This window comes from Prionailurus bengalensis, chromosome E2 (genome assembly GCF_016509475.1).
Source record: "Prionailurus bengalensis isolate Pbe53 chromosome E2, Fcat_Pben_1.1_paternal_pri, whole genome shotgun sequence".
In the NCBI taxonomy this organism is placed as follows: domain Eukaryota; kingdom Metazoa; phylum Chordata; class Mammalia; order Carnivora; family Felidae; genus Prionailurus; species Prionailurus bengalensis.
Window position 1 is genome coordinate 13,125,445 of NC_057352.1, and position 17,434 is coordinate 13,142,878.

The window sequence follows — 17,434 nt, forward strand, 5'->3', positions numbered from 1 at the left end:
AAAGAGAGAGAGCACATGAGTCGGGGAGAGGGACAGAGGGAGAGAGAGGATCCAAAGCAGGCTCTACACCGAGTGATGAACATAGAGCCCGAAGCGGAACTCGATCTTACAACTCTGGGGTCATGACCTAAACTGAAATCAAGAGTCAGACGCTCAACCAACTGAACCACCCAGGCGCCCCCTTAATTTTCTTTTTGGATTTGTGTTTTGTAGGTGAGGTAGGAAGGGATATCGTGCATTGAGTTGGAGGGATTGGAACCTTGGCTCACACAAGGTTCCACCTCCTGCCACCTCCCGCCTCCCTGGGACAGGTTCTGTCTGCCCTTCCCTCCCTGCCCCTGCTCTGTGATCATTGCCACCCTCCAGCTTCCGCAGGGCCTGGGTGCACCTGGGACAATCAGGGCCATGCGCTTGTGCCTCACGGCATCTCAGGGTGGGGCATGGCAGCGGGCAGCTGCGCACTAGGAGGGGAGCCCAGCAATCCAATCGCTCTGGTTGCGGGACAGGGTCTGTAGGTACCTGTGAAGGTCTGGGCTCTCAAGCGCCCAAGATGTTTATCTTTGGGAACATGACATTGAACACCAGGAGGGGTGGAGAAAGATGGCAGAAGAAAGGAAAAATGCAATTCTGTTTTAGTACCTTTAATGGCACTCTTTCCTGCCTTTTGAACCGGGTCCCCCTATTTACATTTCGCACCAAGCCTCACAAATTAGGTAGCCAGCCCTGCCCCTTGACCCCACCCCTTCCCAAATTGTGTGTCCCAGAGGCAGTGGGTCTGAGACAGGCTGGGAATACCACTGGCCTCCGAGCCTGCCTTGGCCCAGGGGACAGGAAAACATAGTAAATTGGGCCCCAGGGTTGTCTGAGGCCCAGGCATGACCTCCACGGCCGGAGAGCTGCCTCCACGTTGACCCCTGCATCCACCTCTCTGGGGAACCAGATTCTAAATCACTTTGCAGTGACCTCCGTGAACAGGAGCAGGGAAGAGTAAGTGGAGGCCCCACATTCACACCTCCCTCAGCTCTCTGGTCTTGGGCCAGGTGGGGGTCAGCGCCCGGGATCCAGGCAGGCCTGAGCAAGAGGAGGCTCCCCACCCTTGGGTACCACTCCCTCCCAAGATGCTAGTTCTTCTGGTCTGGCCAGCTGGGGTTCCTCCCTGAAACTCTCCCACGCGGCTGGGGCCTACAGGGCCTCCTGCTCCTGAACGCACAATAGTTACAGTATTATTACCCTGCCTCATTCTATGTCTCAGGAGATGGGGGTTTTCGGACCCTTTTGGCAAAGGAAGCAGCTGAAGTTCAGAGAGGGAGTCCCAGTTGCTCAAGGTTACACAGCAAGAGGGCGCAGGCAGAATTCAGTTTTCAGGTTGTCTGATGCCAGAGTTGATACTTTGCCCACTGCCTCATTCCACCATGAAAGACACTCCTTCCTTTATTATAAAACAGATATCTCAGAGCCTCAGAGAGGTGAAGACACTTTCTCAGGGTCACACAGCAAACCATAAGTGGGGCTGGGATTTCAAGGCTGAGAGGCAGGGGCCCATGCTGGATGACTTCACAAGTAGTCATTCACTTTCTCTCTGTGAGCCTCAGCATGATCCCAAGTGACCCCACCTATATGACCGAGGTGCTAGTCATTATTGGGAATGGGGGTGCTGAACAGGGTCTGGGGAACAGGTAATATTTTTATGAACACAGCCGCTCGTTTTCCCGGCAGAGATAAATCATCTATGAGCTGGGAGAAACAAAGGAAGGTGAGAGATGTAACTTATATAATGATGTAATATAGTATATAACATAAATAATACATAATCTATATAAATACTATAACATAACAGTATAATATACCATAACATAGCAGTCACTTATATTGGCCTGGATATGGGGACGCTTAGTCATTTTGTGGTTTGCACAATGTTCTTGTTTGTTTCTGAATTCAGACACGGTAATGCAGCGGTCTTGAGTGTCTCGCTCCCCCAGGTCACAGTGTGGCCCCGTCTGTGTTAGGGTATAACAGAACACCATGGCCTCGCTGTGGGTGCCTGGCCAGCTCCCTGCTGTCTGGGGATGCTTTTCTTCCTTACCTGGAAGACTGTCCAGCATCCTCACTGGTCTCCTGCATTTCTCTCTCCTTCCAGAATCTTGTCCTGCTTTACACAGAGGCCACAGTGACATTTCTTCTTTCTCCCCACCCCCTACTTCCTTTTTAAATAATGTACACTTAGTGAAATATGTAAGTACACAGCTGGGTAATTCTTTTTTTTTTTTTAAGTTTATTTATTTATTTTGAGAGAAAGAGAGCACGATCAGGGGAGGGGCAGAGAGAGAGAGAGAGAGAGAGAGAAAGAGAGAGAGAGAGAGAGAGAGAATCCCTATCTGCATTGTCAGCCCCGCCAAGGGGCTCGAACTCACGAACTGTGAGATCATGACCTCAGCCAAAATCAATAGTAGGATGCTTAACCGACTGAGCCACCAAGGCACCTCTATAGCTGGATAATTCTTCACATATTTGTACACACATGTAACTATTGCCTGTGTGAAGATAGTGGGGGCTCATCACTATTGCCCCTTTGGGACAAGGTAACCCCTGTTCTAGAACCTCATGTTTTATTTGGGTAAGTCCTCTTCTTCTTCTTCTTCTTATTATTATTATTATTATTATTATTTTACTATTCTCTACACCCAACATGGGGCTGGAACTCACAACCCCAAGATCAAGAGTTGCATGCTGCACCCACTGAGCCAGCCAGGTGCCCCTGCATAAGGTTTCTTGAGCTCCACATAAAGTTTTTGAGATTCATCCACGCGGCTGCAGATGCCAATAGTTGGCTTGTTCTCACTGCTGTGTAATATTCCATGGGGTGAGTGAACCACTCATTTTTTTCCTGCTCTCTTCTTTGTGGATATTCGCATTAATTCCCAGATTTTGATCATATTAAAAAGCAAGTCTGATTGTGTCCTTCCCTGCCGCCGATTTAGACCCTCTCAAAGCTCATCCACCTTTCTCAGAATTAATTCAAATCTCTTCGCTGGGCCTGTAATGTCCTGATCCGTCTAGCCCCTGCCTGGCTCTTCGGCCTCAATTTCCACCTTCCTCCTCTTTGTTTCCTGAGCTCCAGGCACACAATGGTCCAGGCTACTCCTACCCCTAGATCTTTGCACTGCCCCCCTCTGCTTTGTAATCTGCTCTGCCCCCGGGGTCTTCGAGAGCACAACTTGAATGACATCCTCAGGGAAGCTTCACTGACCAACCAGCCCCCACTTCCAGACTCCATACCTCCTTGGAACTACCTACACTTCTTCCTTCATTGTTCTAGTTGTATACAACAATTTGTGTGATTACTTAATATCTGTCCCCTCCCCCCCCCCCCATCAGACAGTGAGCTCTGTGAGGGCAGGCACCGGTTCTGTCTTAACCTCCAACAGCAGTCCCGATCAAAGCTGGCACATAGTAGGTACTCATTAAATATACCAAGGGCCCCGTGTTGAGTAGACCCTTTCCCCATTCTGAGCCTCCGTACTTTCCCCTCTACCCCCCAAACACACAGACTTTCTCCGGGGAGCTGTTGGGGAACCTTGACTCCCACCCTTTCCCTCCTTGGCAGCTGCTGGGTGACGCACCCAGGGGCGGGTGCTCCGCCCCACAGCGGACGCTGATTTAGCCCGGTTGGGCAAGGCCAGGGTTGCCTGGGGGGAGGTTACTCATCCCGGGCTCAGGTAAGAGGGCCCAGGTTGGGAGGCGGCACACCCAGGGGGGACGCCGAGGGAGCAGGACCTAGCCATGGACCCTGCCAGGAAAGCAGGCGCCCAGGCAGTGATCTGGACCACGGGCTGGCTGCTGCTGTTGTCGCTGCTGCTTGGAGGAGGTGGGTCTGCTGCGGGAGGGGATGGAGGAGGTCGAGTAGGGGCTCTAGGAAGGAGGTCTCTCCTATAGGGAGATCTGTGGGGACGATCTCCCATTCTGAGCAGAGGGGGCCTGTGGGAAAGGTCGTCTGCCCGGGTCGAGGGGGCTGTGAGAGAGGTCCCCCAATCTGGCCAGAGGGGACTGTGGGAAGGATCCCCCGCCCTGGTCCGAAGGAGCAGTGGGAAACGATCCCTCACTGAGCTAACTGGACTGCGGGAAAAGTTCTCCCATTCTGAGCGGAGAACGGGCGGGGGGTGGGGGGGAAGGTGTCCCTCCCATCCACAGCAAGGATCCCCCCATCTTGGGCAGAAGGGGCTGTGGGGAGGATGCTCCCACTGTAGGCATAGGCGGCTGGAAGGAAAGCGGCACCAGATTTGTGGCGAGATTTTTACTCCTGTCCCCAATAGCATTGTCACGTCCCGGGGACAGAGGGCGTGGGAAGGACTATTTCTCCTTTCGGGGACGAGGCTTCAGTAGGAATCGCTTAGTTCTGCTCGGCTCTGCGCCCCCAGGAGCGCGGGCCCTGGAGTGCTACAGCTGCGTGCAGAAAGCAGATGACGGATGCTCTCGGCAGAAGACCAAGACCGTGAAGTGCGCGCCGGGCGTGGACGTCTGCACAGAGGCCGTGGGGGCGGTGGAGACCAGTGAGTGGGGCCCTCGGGTCCATTCGTACCCCTTCGAAGCTCCTCCAGCCAGGCCCCGCCTCCTTTTGCCCCGCCCCTTCTTTTGAATTTGTCCGCACCCATTCAACGCCCTCCAGGACTCCCTTTCATCCTGGCTGGAGCCCTTTAACACCACTACCGTTAGGGCTTAGACGGGTGAGGGGCTGCCGAGTAACTGCCTGGGGTGAACTGGGAGATCCGGGATCGGGGACTTGGTCCCCTTCGAGGGCACACCCTATCCATTTCTGCTCCACCCCTGAGACCTCCCTACCCACTCTGTCCCTGCCAGAATCCTCTATCCAGGCGGGCCCGTGGTGATGCAGGCCTTTCTAGGGCTCTCCTCCTAGGTTCCCTAGACTGAGGCTCCGCCCCGCTGGCCCACCCCCGGGGGAAGCCCGCCCTTCTCTGAGGCTACAGTTCCCGGAGACCCCACCTCGGTCTGACCCGGTGCCCTTTCGGTCAGTCTCCCGGTTCCTTTATAGGATGCTTTCTGCGGTTCCGCCCCTCTGCCGCCGAGCCCCGTCCTAGCTCCACTCTTGGCCCTCCTCCTCGATTTTGTCCAGAGTCTGTCAGCCTGTCTGTTCCCTCGGACTCAGCTCTTTGAGGTTCTGCCCCTCTGTCTGTCGTCCTTCCCCCGGCGATCGGCTTTCTGAGGCCCCTGCCCTTCGACTCTGGCCTGGCTACCGTCTGGCCGTGGCGGGGGGAGGGGGGAGGAGGAGGAGTCCACTCGAGGCCCCGCCCCCCCGCCTCCGCTCACCCCGCCCCTTCCTCCCCGCAGTCCACGGGCAGTTCTCAGTGGCAGTGCGGGGCTGCGGGTCCGGACTCCCGGGCAAGAATGACCGCGGACTGGATCTTCACGGGCTTCTGGCCTTTATGCAGCTGCAGCAATGCGCCCAGGACCGCTGCAACGCCAAACTCAACCTCACGTCGCGAGCGCTCAACCCCGCAGGTCGGTGGAGGCGGGGCCTAGGCCCGAGGGCGGAGCCACACCGCGGCTGAGCCACTGGGGTGATTCCCAGCTGGAGGCGGGAGAACTCCGCACGGGCCGGGGGCGGGGCCACGCGGCGGCAGGCGGGGCCTCGTCGCTGTAGGCAACGTAGCGGGGACGCTAAGCGCGGGGCCAGGCGCTGGGGCCCGGCTGGAGGCCGAGCTCGGTGTACTAGGCTGGAGGGACTTTGGGCGAAGCCGTGCTGCCTGAACCTTCTCGACCCCTTCCTTCCGTCGCGCTCCCCTCGCAGGCAATGAGAGTGCGTACCCGTCCAACGGTGCCGAGTGTTACAGCTGCGTGGGGCTGAGCCACGAGGCGTGCCGGGGCACGGCTCCACCTGTCGTGAGCTGCTACAACGCCAGTGAGCGCGTCTACAAGGGCTGTTTCGACGGTAACGTCACCTTGACGGCAGGTGAGCGAGCCGGGAGTAGGGGGCCTACAGGATTTGTAGTGGCCTCTCTGGCCTCATGGGCGGTGGGTAGTCCCTTTACCCAGAGGCACCCATCTCCAACGCATTCTGGAAAATTGTAGGCCAAAGTTCTCGTCTCACCCTAGAGCGTCGTGAGAAATGCAGGCCTATCCCCAACGCAGCGTGGGGCTACGGTTGCTTTTGTCCTAGAGGGTTTTTTGGGAAATACATTTCCATAGAGGTCTGCCTGGTGCAGAGTGGGACGACGTGCTTTGGGAAATGGAAGCCTCCAAGCTTCTAGAATCCAGGGAGTCTAGTTGTGACTCCTCAAATCTCAAGGGGTCAGGGTCCCCACCCAGCCACCTAGGAGAGAGGTCACCTCCTGGCCTCTGTCTCAGGGAACCCTGGGAGACGTCCTTCAAACGCCTCTCCTGCCAGGTGTATTATGGGAGATGTAGTTCTGATTCTTAAGACTAAATTTTGGCAGGTGCAGGAGAGAGGGAGATGGGAAATACGATGAGAGGGATGTTTGTTTTGCTGTTTGGTCTCATGAGAGGTGTATCTCTGTCCAGACTCTCCAGACTTTCTTCCAAGGCATTGTGGGACTTGTAGTTCGTCCTACACACCTTTCCTCTCCAAAATGGAAAACGTGGTCCACCAAGTGCCAAAGACAGTGGGACAGTGTTTCTCAAAGTGGCGCTTTTTGGATTAATGGATGTAGAGCCCCCTGTCCCCTGTTTTGGGGGTTCTTGCCCTGGTCTTGCCTTTAAGTTTCCTTCTGGCTCTGTAACCCTCCAACCACCGACCTCCCTGTGTCTCCCTCCTGCAGCTAATGTGACTGTATCCTTGCCTGTGCGGGGTTGTGTCCAGGACGAGTTCTGCACGCGGGATGCAGTGACAGGCCCAGGGTTCACACTCAGTGGCTCCTGCTGCCAGGGGTCCCGCTGTAACTCGGACCTCCACAACAAGACCTTTTTCTCCCCTCGGATCCCACCCCTTGTCCTGCTGCCCCCTCCTAAGCCCACCACTCAGGCCCCAACCACCTCTGTCACAACCTCTACTCCAGCCCCAACCACTCTTGTCTCTGCCACTAAACCCACCACGGCCAGCCAGACTTCCCCACGGGAAGTACATCCTGAGACCTCTCAGAAAGAGGAATCTAGCTTGGCTGGAGGTGCCGCTGGCCACCAGGACCGCAGGAATATGGGACAGCACCCTACAGGAGGGGGGGCCCATAATAAAGGCTCTTCAACTTCCTCGGCTGGGTTGGCAGCTCTAGTGTTGGCCTTGGCTGCTGGCACCCTACCATGAATTTTGCCATCTAGAAACTTCCGTCTTGCCTTATTCCCCAGCCCTGGGTACCCTCTCTTCCCATGACTTCCCTTTCTCCTCACTGGACTGGGCTGGCCCAGCCCCTCTTCTTCCAATCTCCCCCCCCCCCCCCCCCACTATCCCCAACTTCTGCTGCACTGGTTTGCGGCTTTGGGAAATAAATTTACCGTTGTATATATATCCTGCCAGGGTGTTGTAGCTTCTGGAAGGCAACAGGTGTATCTCCCTCTTCTTTGTCTCTCCCTGGTCTCCTCATGGTGTCTCTGGGCAGAGAAAAGTCAGGGCTGTCACAGGGAAGATGGGAGAAACACTGATAAGCTTTCTATTCACCTTCTTATAGCCAGTCCGGAATTTGGGGGGGGGGTGCGGAGCAGGATAAGGGTTCCCTCCTCTGCTGGCTGGTGTCCCTGCTCCCTGTCCCCTCTCTGTGGGAATCGGTTCAGCATCTGACTTCCTTATTAGACTGTGAGCTCCTCAAGGGCAGGGACCGCGCCTCAGGCCTCCGTGTGGTCAGTTTCTGGCACATGAAGGTCTCAATAAACGTTTAATTCCTTTGTATAAGCGTTTCGAAGGACTCATTTCTTACACTGACCTCTTAGTGTCGCCTCTTAGCCGAGCTAGGGCGGGAGTGTCAAGACCCGTTCGCAGAGAAGCTGAGACCTGGAGCCACAGCCCAGGGGGGAGGTTGGGGTTGGAACTCCTGTGCTCTCCTGGGGTTTAGCCAGCTTGTGGGCGATCCCACCACTGGTGAAGGGGATGCCAGGTGAAAGCGTTAGGCAGTGGCGAGGGTGCCTGGGGCTTTTAGCAAGGTTTGGGCTCAGAGGGGAACTCTGCTTAATGGGTTGTCCCCCATTGCCAGGCCCCACCCACCTTGTCATCTGTTTGGTTTCCCAAGGATTGCGTGGTGGGCTTAACCACTGCATCGCACCTGTCCAGAGGTCTCACGGGTGCCGCTGTCAGTCTGTGTTCGTCTAAGCTCCACCTCCTTCTCCTCCAATCAGATGAAGGTGTAGGGGCCCCAGGGAGGAAGAGCCTGGCTTGAGCCTGAGGCCCCGGCAGGCTTTGCAACTGCTTGATGGAAGGGGGACCAGATGTGGGCAAGAGCGAGATAGTAACAGTGATATTTCCGACATCACTATTAATGGGGAGTAGTAGTATGACAAAACAAGAGTAAATAATGATTACAGGGACAAAATGGAAAATTAATAAGAGCACGAGCAACAGCAATAATAACTAGTTATGGAATGTTAATCATTTACTTTTTAAAAAGATTTTTAACGATTATTTTATTTATTTTTGAGAGACAAGAGCATGAGCGGGGGAGGGACAGGGAGAGAGGGAGACCCAGAATCCGAAGCAGGCTCCAGGCTCCGAGCTGACCGCACAGAGCCCGATGCGGGGCTCGAACCCATACACCGTGAGATCATGACCTGACCTGAGCCGAAGTCGGACGCTTAACCGACGGAGCCACCCAGGCGCCCCAATTTTTTTTAAAAAGTCTTACCACGTGCCAGGCCTGTACCAAGGATGTTTGCGTCCACAGTCTTATTTTCCATTTACATTCTCAGAAGGGATGGCTGGGGAGACCAAAGCTCACAATTGGTAAAGTGATTTAGCACCACAGCAGACCATCCATGTATCCGGTACTGTGTTAAGTGCTGTATTTGCATTAACACACTTAATTTGTACAACCATTCTGTGAGGTAAGTATTAATCATCTGCATTTTATAAGATGAAGAGACGAGACCCAGAGAGGTTGAGACACTTGCCCCAGGTCACCCAGCTAAAAGTCACTGGAACCCAGATGTGAACCCAAGAGGCATGGTTTGGCTTTACTGAGCGTGACCAAGATAGCTGTGACTTTTCCCTCAGCTCGACTAAACTTTAGATAGTCTTCTCTCTGTTTTTATTTTATTTAAAAGTTTTTTTTTTATGTTTATTATTTTTGAGACAGAGAGAGACAGAGCATGAATGGGGGAGGGTCAGAGAGAGAAAGACACAGAATCTGAAGCAGCCTCCAGGCTCCGAGCTGTCAGCCCAGAGCCCGACGCGGGGCTCGAACTCACGGACTGTGAGATCATGACCTGAGCCGAAATTGGATGCTCGACCAACTGAGCCACCCAGTCAGCCCAGAGCCCGACGCGGGGCTCGAACTCACGGACTGTGAGATCATGACCTGAGCCGAAATTGGATGCTCGACCAACTGAGCCACCCAGGCACCCCTACTTCTCTCTGTTTTTAAACCGCTGACCTCCCTCTCACCCAGGCCCTTCCCGAATCCAGATGGCCTAACCACAGGGGTCCCAGACCTCGCTTTTCTTAGAGCATTGACTTTAGAAAACTTGTCATTATAAATTCTTGCTCCGTGCCTTTGAGAGATATGTAAATATCTTTAAAAGCCGCTTGCCAGTTTTACAATCCAGGAAATGTCGGTCTCAGGGGAACTGGGAACCATCTCTTTGGAATGTAAACATCTAAGGAGATTGCCCCCCTGTCTCCCAGTTTCCCTAAGGGGGTGAGAGCCTAACTTCTGTGGGCACCTTTTCCCCAGTTGTAAAACTGCCTCCTGTTACAGAGACACAAGCACGTTTCCTTTTCCTTTGGGGAAAGCCAGTTAGCAAACGCAGATGATCTAAGATCTCCCCTTAACTCCAGCTCTTAAAAACCCACCTTCTCTTTGTTTCAGTTGAGTTCAGACTGAGCGCTGGCTTCTTTTCCTTCCTGCAGTAACCACCCCCCCCCCCCCCGCAATAAAGTCCTCCTTCCCTGTTTAACGCAGTCAGGTGCACTTTTGTTGGGCAGAAATCATTTACATCCAAAATCATTTGTGGCTTACCGAGAAAAATAGTTTCCAGTGTATCAATCTCCTTATCATTAGCAAAAATCATTTGCAGAGTTAAATCTAAACTTTACAGAGTCTGGGCCCTAATCAACAATAAATAGGACATCCAGGGGCGCCTGGGTGGCTCAGTCGGTTGAGTGTCCGATTTCAGCTCAGGTCATGATCTCGTGGTTTGTGAGTTCGAGCTTCGCATCGGGCTCTGTGCTGACAGTTCAGAGCCTGGAGCCCGCTTCGGATTCTGTGTCTCCCTCTCTCTGCTCCTCCCCTACTCACGCTCTGTCTCTCTCTCCTACAAAAATAAATAAACATTCAAAAAAATTAAGTAAATAAATACAAAGCTACATTAACCAGATAATCCTTGAGTGGTTCTGTGAGACAGTGCTCCAGTAAGATGTGAAAAATTTTTAAGGTTCTGCTTTTGTCTAATTTATACATTTTAGATCAAGCATTGCCCCACAGAAATACATTGCAAGACACACATAAGCTACATGTAATCTGGGGAGTTAAGCATCCGACTTCAGCTCAGTTCATGATCTCACCGTTTGTGAGCTCGAGCCCCGCATCGGGCTGTCTGCTGTTAGCGAAGAGCCTGCTTCAGATCCTCTGTCTCACTTTCTCTCTGCTCCTCCCCTGCTTGCTCTCTTTCTCTCTCTCAAAAATAAAATAAACATTAAAAAAATACATGTAATTAAACATTTTTCTAGTATCCGCATTAAAGAAGTAAAAAGATGTCAATTTTCGTAATTCAACCTCGTATATATGAACATTATCACTTACAAAGTTAATCAATATAAAACCATTATTTAAAAAAAATTTTTTTTTTCAACGTTTATTTATTTTTGGGACAGAGAGAGACAGAGCATGAACGGGGGAGGGGCAGAGAGAGAGGGAGACACAGAATCAGAAACAGGCTCCAGGCTCCGAGCCATCAGCCCAGAGCCCGACGCAGGGCTCGAACTCACGGACCGCGAGATCGTGACCTGGCTGAAGTCGGACGCTTAACCGACTGCGCCACCCAGGCGCCCCTAAAACCATTATTAATGAGATATTTTGTGGGGTTTTTTATACTAAGCCTCTGGAATCCCGTGTGCATTTTATGCTTATATTACGTTTCGATTCACACTAGCCACATTTCAAGTGCTCAATATCGAAAGCTTTGGAACTTTGTATATAAGTATAAGGCTTCACTTACTCAACGGGATGTATATCATGGTTTGTTTATTCTTCTATTGATGGATACCTGTGCCGTGTCCAGTGTGGGGCTATTATGAATAAAGCTGCTAGGGATATTCTTGTACACTTGCTTTTACAGACAGAAGCTGTCATTCTTCATGCATAACTTCTTAGGAGTAGACCTGCTACATTAGAGGATGTGGGTATGTTCAGCTATTAAGAAACTGCCAGAGGGGCACCTGGGTGGCTCAGTCGGTTAAGTGTCCAACTTGGCTCAGGTCATGATCTCGCGGTTCATGGGTTCGAGTCCCGCGTCAGGCTCTCTGCTGACAGCTCAGAGCCCGGAGCCTGCTTCAGATCCTATGTCTCCCTCTCTCTCTGCCCCTCCCCTGCCTGTGTGCATGCTCTTTCTCTCTTTCAAAATAAATAAACATAAAAAAAAAAAAACCAAAAGGATAGGGTTTGGAGAACTTCCGGGTTGGTGATCTCATGGTGATGTGGAGGGAGTGGTGCTCTCAGAGATTACGGGAGCTCCCCCTTACCTTGCCCTATGCCTCTCCTCCATCTGGCTGTTCTGAGTTATATCTTTTTATTATAAACCAGCGATGCAGTAAGTAAAATGTAATCTTTGAGTTCTGTGATCCATTCCAGCAAATTAATTGAACCCAAGGAGGGGTTTGTGGGAGCCGCCATCATAGCCAGTTGTGAGAAGCCCAGGTGACAGCCTGGACTTGTGACTGGCGTCTGAACTGGGGTTGTGCGGGGTTGTGGGACTGAGTCCGTCACCTGTGGGATCTGCTCTCCAGATAGTTGGTGTCGAAATTGAGGTCATTGCTTGGTGATGTTGAAAAAAACAAATGATTGGGGCGCCTGGGTGGCTCAGTCGGTTAAGCGTCCGACTTCGGCTCAGGTCACGATCTCGCGGTCCGTGAGTTCGAGCCCCACATCGGGCTCTGGGCTGATGGCTCAGAGCCTAGAGCCTGCCTCCGATTCTGTGTCTCCCTCTCTCTCTGCCCCTCCCCCGTTCATGCTCTGTCTCTCTCTGTCTCAAAAATAAATAAACGTTAAAAAAAAATTAAAAAAAAAAAGAAAAAAAACAAATGATTGGGGCGCCTGGGTGGCTCAGTCGGTTAAGCGTCCGACTTCGGCTCAGGTCATGATCTCGCGGTCCATGGGTTCGAGCCCCGCCTCGGGCTCGGTGCTGACAGCTCAGAGCCTGGAGCCTGTTTCAGATTCTGTGTCTCCCTCTTTCTCTGACCCTCCCCTGTTGATGCTCTCTCTCTGTCTCAAAAATAAATAAATGTTAAAAAAAAATTAAAAGAAAAAAAACAAACGATCGATGCTGACCTTAGTGGGTTTATGTTGGAGAAGTAACAGGATGTTTACATGGTCACAAATGATCTCCCTGTGAGATCTCCCTCACAGGAGGGAATATTGACATAAAAAGAAAATACCCTAGGGCACCTGGCCAGCTCAGTTGAGGAGCAGTGCAACTCTTGATCTCAGGGTTGTGAGTTCGAGCCCAGTGCTGGATGTAGATTACTTAAAGATAAAATCTGTAAAAAAAAAAAAAAAAAGGGTTGGGGGGTGCCCGGTGGCTCTGTCGGCTGAGCGTCCAACTCTTGATTTTGGCTCTGGTCATGATCCAGGGTCATGGGATCAAGCCCCGCGTTGGGCTCCACGCTGAGTATAGAACCTGCTTAAGATTCTCTCTCTTGGGGTGCCTGGGTGGCTCAGTCGGTTAAGCGTCCAACTTCGGCTCAGGTCGTGAGCTCGTGGTTTGTGGGTTCGAGCCCCACGTTGGGCTGTGTGCTGACAGCTCAGAGCCTGGGGCCTGCTTCGGATTCTGAGTCTCCCTCTCTCTCTGCCCCTCCCCTCCCCTCTCTTAAAAATAAACATTAAAAGAAAAAAAAGATTCCCTCTCTCTCTCTTTCTCTCTCTCTCCCCCTCTGCCCCTCTCCTCAGCTCAAGTGCTCTCTCTGTCTAAAAATTAAAAAAAGAAAAGAAAAGAAACGAAACGAAACCCGGAAGGACCACTTTAACCGAATGATCAGAGTTAACATCACTAATAATGGGACGGACACACAGCTTGGACCTCCTGATACGATACCCGAGAAAGGACAGGCCTCACTTCTGTGCTATTGGGCAAAACGTGCCCAGCCTGAATCTAACCGTGTGGAGGCATCAGACGAGCCCAAACGGAGGAACATTTGACAAAGTGGCTGACCTCTGCTCCTCAAAAATATCCCTGGCAGGAAACCAAGAACGACAGAGGCCCTGTTGTACATGCAAGGGGGAGAAAGAGGCCTGACAACAGAGTGCGTGTATGAGTCAGGATTTTCTTTTGCTACAAGAGACATTATTTAAGCAATTGAAAAGAATCTCAAGGAGGTCCACAAATGAGATCATTTGTGTTCCGTATTAATTGCCTGATTTAGATAGATAACACTGTGCTTATGTAGGAGGAATGTCCTTGTTTTTAGGAAATCCACATCAACCTGTATTGAGAGGTCAAGGGGCAACATGTCTACCACTTACTGTCAGGCTGTTCAGGAAAAAAAAATATTTATACAGAGATAGTGAAAGTGATAAAATAAATGTGGTAAAATGCTAACTCAGGGTAATGTGGTTGAAGGGTTGGTGGAAATTCTTTGTTGCGTTGTTACAGTTTTTCCTCTAAGTCTGAAATGATGTCAAACACTTAAAAAAATTAAGAGGGAGCCATAGTACCCCACTAAAGCAAATAATAATAATGTACCTGCCTCAGAGAGTTGTGAGGATTAAAGTAAGTTCATATACATAAACGGCTAGGACAGTACCTGGCATCTAGAAGGTGCTGGCTACGCGTTATTATTTCTTTAAAAAAATTTTTTTTAACGCTTATTTACTTTTGAGAGACAGAGAGAGACAGCACGAGCAGGGGAGGGGCAGAGAGAGAGGGAGACACGGAATCCAAAGCAGGCTCCAGGCTCCGAGCTGTCAGCGCAGAGCCTGACGCGGGGCTCGAACCCACAAACCACGAGCTCACGACCTGAGCGGAAGTCGGACGCTTAACCGACTGAGCCACCCAGGCGCCCCTATTATTTCTTTTATCTTTATGTCTCTGGAACATCACAGAAAGTAGATGTTTGCCAGGTAAATGCTTGCTCCTTAAGGCATCCATTGTTTCTACGTGCCGGGCACTGAGGTAAGCATTTTATAGGCACCACTGAATGCCCTGCGCGGTCTTGTAGAATAGAGCTAGCATTGGTTTTCCAACTTTTATTATAAAAAAAAAAATCACCCAGACCAGTTGGAAAGATCATGCAATGCACATTCCTTTGCGCTTCGCTTAGATTCAGTAACTTCTAACATTTTTTTCAGGCCCACTTAATGATGCTCCATTTTATAGATGCAACACTGAGGTGCAAACAAGATTAAGTCACTTCCTGAAGGTTTTCCTGAGCTGGGATTTGGACCCAGGGAATCTGACCCCAGAGGGTGCCCCCCAGATATGTTCGACATTGCGGGACACAAATGCGGAGGCCCTGCCCTGCCCTACAGCTCCCTGTTTAGTGCAGCACCATTCAGTATGGTGGCCACTAGCCACGGGCAGTGTATGCTTTTAAGTCTAAATTCATTAAAGTTAAATACAATTTAAAATTCAGTTCCTCAGGGCGCCTGGGTGGCTCAGCCAGTTGAGTGTCTGACTCTTGATTTTGGCTCAGGTCACGATCATAGGGTCGTGAGGTCAAGTCCCGCTTCAGGTTCCACACTGAACCTGGAATCTGCTTGAGATTCTTTCTCTCTCTCTCCCTCTGCCCCTGTCCCCGACTCTCACGTGCACTCTCTCTCTCAAATAAAATAAAATAGCATAATAATTAGGGGTGCCTGGGTGGCTCAGTCAGTTAAGCGTCCGACTTCAGCTCAGGTCATGATCTCGTGGATTGTGAGTTCGAGCCCCGCCGTATGGATGGCACAGATATCAAAATTCTCATTATTAGCACGCTGGACTCCAGTGGAAAAGACCTGTGATTTCAGCCCATGTGACAGTGGTAATGGCAGTGAGCATCAGTTAGAGAATATGGCAGCACCAGACTGGGGGGAAATCTAACCAGCTGGACATTTCCTCCCCTCACTCTTCACTCTGTTTTTAAACCTTCCATCTGCCCTCATATGCCTATTACTTTTTCCTAGTTTCCACCCTACCTCTGACCTGTCATTAGCATGAATTCAGTCGTAATCCTTTCTTTTTTAAATGTGTATTTATTTTTGAGAGAGAGAGAGAGAGCAGGGGAGGAGCAGAGAGAGAGGGAGACACAGAATCCGAAGCAGGCTCCAGGCTCTGAGCCGTCAGCACAGAGCCTGATGTGGGGCTCGAACTTATAGACCGCAAGGTCATGACCTGAGCCGAAGTTGGACGCTTAACCGACTGAGCCCCCAGCCCCGGGGGGCCCCAAGTGTGTTCTGTGCCAATGGTCTTGACTGAACTTTCCCAGCCTTCCCGTGGGCTGAGTCAGAATTGCTTTTGTGGCGGAATCTGTGTCTCTCCTGGGCTTGCTTTAGATTAGGTAAATCTATTCATGGGGAGAAGCAGGATGTGGAGTTTGAGGTGGGACCGATCCAAGCTCATATTCTCTGTTTATTACCTGTGTGAATTTGGGCAGTGACTTCACTTCTGCGAGCCACCTGTTGTATCTGTAAAACGGCCGTGATCACGCGTGCTTCCTAGGGGTAGCGTGAGAATGATGATTAGGTCTGTAAACAGCCCTGGCTGGAAAGAGCGATTAGTTATCGGTCGCTGCTGAAACTCTGTTTCTGTTTTCTCCACTTGGAGTTCTTCAAGGCAATAGGTACCTTGTGTGACACAGAATGTCAAATGCCAGAGCAAGATCCGGGGTTTCAGTGCAATGGATTAGAAATCTCCCGGGGGCGGGGGGGGCGCCCGAGTGGCTCAGTCGGTCAAGCGTCCGACTTCGGCTCAGGTCATGATCTCATGGTGTCATGGGTCCGAGCCCCGAATCGGGTCTCTGCTGTCAGTGCGGAGCCCGCTTCAGATCCTCTGTCCCCGTCTCTCTCTGCCCCTCCCCCCCCCTCAAAAATAAAGAAACATTAAAAAAAAAAAAAGGAAAGAAATCTACAAAGTGAGCGTTCATAGGTACCATCAGGTGTCATGACCATGTGTTGAAACCCACTGGGGGTTTGTGAGCCAGTGGGCATTGTCCCCTGACTTAACTCGTTTATGTGAAAAATCTGACAGTGTTACCTCAGTGCAAACACGATGGAATGTGGTTGTTAACCCCCCAGCCTGATAGAATGTGCTCTTGCATTTGTCATTTCATCAAATTTGTCATTTAATTAATCTGGAATGCTCCATCCCCCTGCCCCCCTTTAGAAACAATCATTGTTGAGCCCTTGAAAAGTAATCTCTAAAAAAAAAAAAAAAAAAAGACAAGAAAAGTAATTTCTAGATTCCACCCTAATAGAACTTCCTGTGGTGACAGAGATGTCCTGGAGTCTGTGATGTGCAGCCCAGTGGCTGTGAGCGCATGTTGAAAAGCAGTGAGAGGCGCCTGGCTGGCTCAGTCAGTGGAGTGTGCAACTCTTGACCTCGGGGTGGTGAGTTTGAGCCCCACGTTAGGTGTAGAGATTACTTTAAAAAAAAACACCGTGTTTTTATTTGAGAGAGAGAGAGCAGGAGTGGAGAAGAGTGGCAGAGGGAGAGAGAATCCCAAGCAGGCTCCATGCCCAGCGGGGAGCTCAATGCGGGGCTCGATCCCGTGACCCTGGGAGTATGCCCTGAGCCCAAATCAAGAGTGGGTTGCTTAACCGATTGAGTCACCCAGGTGCCCTGGGTATAGAGATTACTTTAATTTTTTTTGATGTTTATGTATTTTTGAGAGAGACAGAGACAGAATGAGAGTGGGTTGGGGCAGAGAGAGAGGGAGACACAGAATCCGAAGCGGACTCCAGGCTCCGAGCTGTCAGCACAGAGCCCGACGTGGGGCTCGAGCTCACGAGCTGCGCGATCATGACCTGAGCCGAAGTCGGACGCTCAACCGACTGAGTCACCCAGGTGCCCCGTATAGAGATTACTTTAAAAAATAAAATAAAATCTTTAAAAAAAAATTTTTTTTTTCAACGTT

General features: G+C 51.2%; 1 protein-coding gene across 1 annotated transcript; it reads left to right on the forward strand.

Annotated features, from left to right (window-relative positions):
• The first annotated feature begins 3,704 nt into the window (after positions 1 to 3,704).
• Positions 3,705 to 7,852, forward strand: LYPD3 (LY6/PLAUR domain containing 3). Its single transcript, XM_043598728.1, has 5 exons — positions 3,705 to 3,865; positions 4,416 to 4,547; positions 5,344 to 5,514; positions 5,804 to 5,965; positions 6,792 to 7,852. The coding sequence occupies exons 1-5, from the start codon at positions 3,781 to 3,783 to the stop codon at positions 7,271 to 7,273; spliced, it is 1,032 nt and encodes a 343-aa protein (XP_043454663.1). The 5' UTR covers positions 3,705 to 3,780; the 3' UTR covers positions 7,274 to 7,852.
• The last annotated feature ends 9,582 nt before the right edge of the window (positions 7,853 to 17,434 follow it).